Raw genomic sequence first — 5,698 nt, 5'->3', positions numbered from 1 at the left:
CGCAGTTGAGCCATTTCTTCCGCACGCTATGTGCTAAGCAGATATGTCCCGAGGTTATTGCAAAGCTACAACATACAGTGCCGGAGTTGCTATGCAATTTGGAGATGATATTTCCGCCAGGCTTCTTTACTCCGATGGCACATCTCATTGTGCACCTCGCCAACGAGGCACTCTTGGGTGGTCCGGTGCAGTTTCGTTGGCGATTACGTATTGAGAGAGAGTTTAAGTATATTCGAAAGATAACTGGAAACAAGGCCAAGATTGAAGCATGCATAGCTGAGGCAATATGCCTTCGGGAGATGGCAGATGCCGCGACAACGTACTATCCCGATGATGTTCCCACTCAGCATAACCCGGTCACTCGTTACAATGTCGACGTGCCCGAGAATGACCCCAAGCTAAAACTATTCCAATTCCCCGGTGGCAAGGCTGGTAAAGGAACAAAATATAAATTGGAGAACGAAGAGAAGGATTGTATAATGCTATATGTGCTTATGAACATGGAGGAAGTGATCCCATTCGTAAGGTAAAATGGTGAACAAATTACTTTGCAGCTAGTAACCTCGTCTCGGTCTAATGCTTATTTTCTCCTTTCAGCGAATTCACGGATGAAATGTGGCCGTATGATGAATTGCCCGAAACCTCGGAGATGGACACTCTACTGAAAGACGGTGCTCCCGGAATTAATAAAAACTTTGTGACATGGTTCATGGAAAAAGTAATTTCTAACCTTTCCTCTTACATTGCAACACGTGACTTGTCCCTCTTATTACACGTAACTAATGCACACAACAAATTTGAAATGTTCTTGTAGGGCCGTGAGAGAAACGTTGATATGATAGATGAGTTGAAATGTGTTTCCCAAGGTTGTAGCCGTGAGGTGACCAAGTATGAGAAGTATGATGTGAATGGGTTTCGCTTCCACACAGAGACGCACCAGAAGGGCCGGGCGAATCCCAAAACGATAAATACTGGGGTCTTCACCAAAGGAGCCAACAACTTTGATTACTACGGAAGGTTACAAAGTGTATACGAGTTGACATTCAATCGTACGAACGTGCAACTCAATATCGTCGTGTTCAAGTGTCATTGGTTCGACCCAATAGGTGGACGAGAGAAGTGATAAGTCCATTGGGTTAGTTGAAGTTAAGCCTTCAACCACCTATAGCGGAGCCGATGTCTTTATTGTGGCTCACCAAGCCAAGCAAGTTTATTATTTGCCCTACCCATGCCAGAAAGCGGAACTCAAGGGTTGGGAAGTCGTCTTCCAGGTATCGCCACATGGTAACCTACCGATTCCCTCTCGAGGATGATTACAACAACATTGACCCCGTGACATACGAGGGGATTTTCTATCAAGAGGAACAGGACTTCGGGGAATATATTTTAGAACCGTTTGTTCAAGAGGACCTCGGGAACGATGCAGAAACTCGTGGTGAGTCAGTGGTGGATCTAAAGGACATATCTATGCTCGAGAAGTTACTTGAGGCGAATGACAATTATGATGAGCCTCCACCCGTCGACCCTTCAACTTTGTACTCACAAGATAGTGATAGTGATAGTGGGCCAGAGAAAGAGAAAGAGAAAGAGATGGAGTATGAGAGTGAGCATGAGAGCGATGATGGCTGGTGAGGGTCTTTTATTCTTAGTATTTATTATGTCAACATGCTTCTTAATTGCATTGTGCCTTTTATTGTTAGTATCTTCATTTTATTATGTCAACATGCTTCTTAATTGCATTGTGCCTTTTATTCTTAGTATCTTCATTTTATTATGTCAACATGCTTCTTAATTGCATTGTGCCTTTTATTGTTAGTATCTTCATTTTATTATGTCAACATGCTTCTTAATTGCATTGTGCCTTTTATTCTTAGTATCTTCATATAATATGTCTTTGTGCTTAACTGTTTTATTCTTCTCAATGCAGGTGACTGGACAATATGAGCAGCGGCAAGGCAGACTCCGAGAGCTTGCTTAAGACGCTGGCGCAGGTGAAGAGGAATATTCCTAGACCCACTAGACGGAGTGATCGAGCCCCGGTGCAAAATCCGGCGTTACGCCGATGGTACCGATGGAGGACGAGGACGAGGAGGACGAGGTGGAGGTCGAGGACGAGGACGAGGAGGACGAGGTGGAGGACGAGGTGGCGGCGGGGTACACATGGACTTTGACGAGCCACCCTCCGCTTCTGGCGACGTGGCTCCTGAGTTGTACCTAGAGGGTCCGTCTAGTGGGGAGGTGGAGATGGAGACGGAGTCTACACACGAGTCGGACTCTAGGGCTGAGTTGGAGGTGATGGAGGATGGGGGTGCGCCGAAGCCCTTGAAGCTTCGTGGAGAAGCTGGAGTCCCGATGCGAGGAAGGAGCCGAAGACCCATGATGACAAGGCCCTTATCATTCCTTCGAGCGATGAGTAAGTGTACTACTTCAGAAATTTCGAACATGTATTTTCATCTTGGGCATAATAAACAATTTGGCATGTGTACTAATGTGTGATTTATTTGCAAAGAATCGGACATGGGATGCCAAGCCCCCCGCATGCCTAACAGCTTGCTTGGGGCTCTGATTAAGAAGTTCTGGCCCGGCAGATACACTCCCCTTAGCACGGTCCCCGGTGGCCCGACGAAGCTAGCCACTACTTGGGCGGACTATGAGGATGCCCCTGCCGTAGGCTTCGCGACAGCTGCTGAGGCTGTGACCACCAAGTTCTGGGTAAGGCATATATTTCTCGAGCACCGTTCATAGTTGATGACCCTAATGTGCTAACTCATGACTTTCACAACTGATTTATGCATGATTGAAGTGCTTCTATCGTGTGGACCCGGAGCATGACACGCAGGCGCGTCTCACTTTGCGTGGCGCTTGCGAGAGGTTGACACCGCAGCAGTGGTACAACCAAAAGTTCACCAGCGCTAGTGCCTTCTGGGCTAACAAGGGTAAGAGGGTCAAGAAGGAGTACTTTGTTGGTAACGAGCCTACGGAGGAATGGGCAATGACCATTGAGGAGTACATGTCGGTGAGTAAAATGTCAATGAGATTCTACATTGCTGCTAAGTTTTCATTGAATTATCTTGAGCTGACTATTGCGTTTTCAGGTTTGTCCGGAGTGGGCCGAGCAGCATAGGGAGGCATGGGAGGAGCTGATTAGGGCGAGGTGGCTCAGGCAGGACGAGGAGTTTGAAGCCGTGTCGAGGCGTAACATGGAGAACCGAGGCACCGGTGGCACACACTGCGCGGGAAACCGCGACTACACCCGCTTCAAGGGGAAAAAGGTATGTATATACATGGAACGACCTTCATTCATTTCCCGCCATGTCTCATTTGTGGTACGCTTAACTTTTCTTTTCGCGATGCAGGTGGCCGAGGCACCACCTGGGGTGGTGCTTCATGATGCCCAGATATATGACATGATGCGGACGACGCAGAAGCCCAATCCGGCATTGCCTCAGCCACCGTACTACGGCAATGCCAAGGCCGCCAAGGAGGACTATCGCGACATGGTCAAGTCTCGTCACCCCGAGGTGGATGACCCCTTGAGCATTCCGGTCGACGAGGAGTCGTTGGTCCTGTCGGGGCACGGGCGTCCGCATGGCCGTTTCCCTTGGATGAATAAGGCGGTCAAGCCTACCCACTCCACGAGCTACACGCGCCTCAAGCATACCCTCACCGCCGACAGCCCCCAGCCTCGTCCACGGCCTGCTCGTCCACCCGCCTACGATGTAAGTTTCCTCATTTTCATCCTCTTTCCGGTTTTCCTTCCTACATGGCTAAGTGTTTACGAGATTCATTGTTTCTGAAATTGTAGCCTGACTTCGAGGCGGCCTTCGAAGCCTGCAATGAAGCGTATCAGCAGGCCGTTGCCCAGTGGAATAGGCAGAATACGGCCTATATGACGTATTTATCAGTAAGTCTGAATCTTCCTTCTCGCGCAAGTAGATGACAAGTCTCAGTTTGATGCTTTATTTCTGCAAAGCCTAACTTGTAACCTATCTTGCAGGAAATGATGATCTCTATGTCTACTGGTACACCGCCACCGGATCGAGTTACCGTGGCGGGGGACATGCCTATCATGCCATCGAGGGCAGCTTTCGCTGCGACTTACTACGGATCCACACCGGAGGTAAGTTCTTTGCCAAACCGGTAGTTACCACTTTCCTTTGCCTCGCAAGTTGCTAACATGTAGGGAACACGTAGGGAACGGGATGGTCCGGGAACCAGGCATCGCCGGGTGGGCGCGAGGTCACACCGGTTCATGAAGGTGGTCGGTCTCCTGGGCGTTCTGCTGGTGTCTCTCCGTCGACTACTCCTGGGACTACTCCCGGTGCCTCTCCGTCGACTTCTCCTGGGCGTGCTACCGGTCCTTCTCCAGGTGGTTCTTCTGCAGCTTCTACCGGAGCGAAACCCCGGGCTCCTCGTTTCGCCAACGATGTGGGCGGACACACCCCGCCCGGGTCCTTCCTCCGCTAGTCAGCACCGGGCTTCTTGCTTGCCATCATTTGCTAGCTACTACTATGTATTGGATGACATGGCACTCTCCTCTTGTATGCTACTACATGCACCATGTATGCTACTATGTGGATTTCATGCTATTTATGTGAATTATGGTGATTTTGGATGAATTATGGTACATTTGGTTGATTTTGGATGAATTTGGTCGATTTTGGATGAATTTGGTCGATTATATGATATTTATGTGAATTTGGTCGATTATATGAACTGGAACTGGATTGCAACAGAACTGGAACTGAAACAGCAAAAAAAAAATGGCAGGCGCTATGCCGAGGGTAATGCCGTCGGCATAGACCCTGACATAGGGCCATATGGTCAGGTCTATGCCGAGGGGGTTGCCCTCGGCATAGCCCGACGCGCCAGGTGCTGCCGCGTGTCCACGGTGGCGCTGCATGGGGCATGCATACGCCGAGGGGGTTGCCCTCGGCATAGCCTCTGGCTAGGGTGCGCCTCCGTGCGCCACGTCGCCTCTCCCGTCTCTCTACGCCGAGGGGTTGGGCCGTCGGTGTCTCTGGCCGCTCCGTTAACGTCGACGGCGCGCCGCCACGCTACGCCGACGGCGTCAACGCCGAGGGGCTTCTTCACCGTCGGCATAAAGCCAGGACGCCGAGGGTTAGCTCTACGCCGACGGCCCACCTACCTATGCCGAGGGACCCAGACGCCGAGGCGACACGCCGAGGGCTGCCGTCGGCGTAGCCTACGCCGAGGGCAAGGCGTGGCTACGCCGAGGGCAGCCGGCCGTCGGCGTAGAGTAACATTCCTGTAGTGGGCGACGGCGGAGATGCTGGCAAGTTCGGTTTCTCACAGAGGCTTCCAGTGTTGTTTTTGTTTTCTCTTTTCTTGGAGCTTCTCACTAGATGTTTTCCCCACATGTGTGCTAGCTTCTGGGTTGTTCGGCTGTTGTGTACGTGTTGTCTTTGCTTTGACCTGATATGAGACACGTGGTTTTCCAAACAAAAAAAATTATGATTCTTTATTAATAACTCAATGTGTTTGGTTGAGTGAAGAAAACGATGTCATTCTTTTTCTTCAGAACATGTGATTACAATGGCTATTAGTTGAGGTATGGTGATCCAATTCCTCGATGTCGATCTCTAATAATCTGAGCAATTTGTTTTTACCTAGAATGGGTTCTTAGCATAAAACTACCACTTTCGTGCTCAAATTCTGAAAAACTACCACTTTTCAA

General features: G+C 49.9%; 1 protein-coding gene across 1 annotated transcript; it reads left to right on the top strand.

Moving 5' to 3' along the window:
* The first annotated feature begins 2,517 nt into the window (after positions 1–2,517).
* On the top strand, positions 2,518–4,595 carry LOC139838810 (uncharacterized). Its single transcript, XM_071828834.1, has 6 exons — positions 2,518–2,712; positions 2,804–3,016; positions 3,096–3,719; positions 3,806–3,904; positions 3,998–4,120; positions 4,195–4,595. The coding sequence occupies exons 1-6, from the start codon at positions 2,518–2,520 to the stop codon at positions 4,465–4,467; spliced, it is 1,527 nt and encodes a 508-aa protein (XP_071684935.1). The 3' UTR covers positions 4,468–4,595.
* The last annotated feature ends 1,103 nt before the right edge of the window (positions 4,596–5,698 follow it).

Source organism: Lolium perenne, chromosome 4, assembly GCF_019359855.2.
Source record: "Lolium perenne isolate Kyuss_39 chromosome 4, Kyuss_2.0, whole genome shotgun sequence".
NCBI lineage: Eukaryota > Viridiplantae > Streptophyta > Magnoliopsida > Poales > Poaceae > Lolium > Lolium perenne.
The sequence above is the reverse complement of the archived record's forward strand: the minus strand, read 5'-3'. Positions and strand labels throughout refer to the sequence as shown.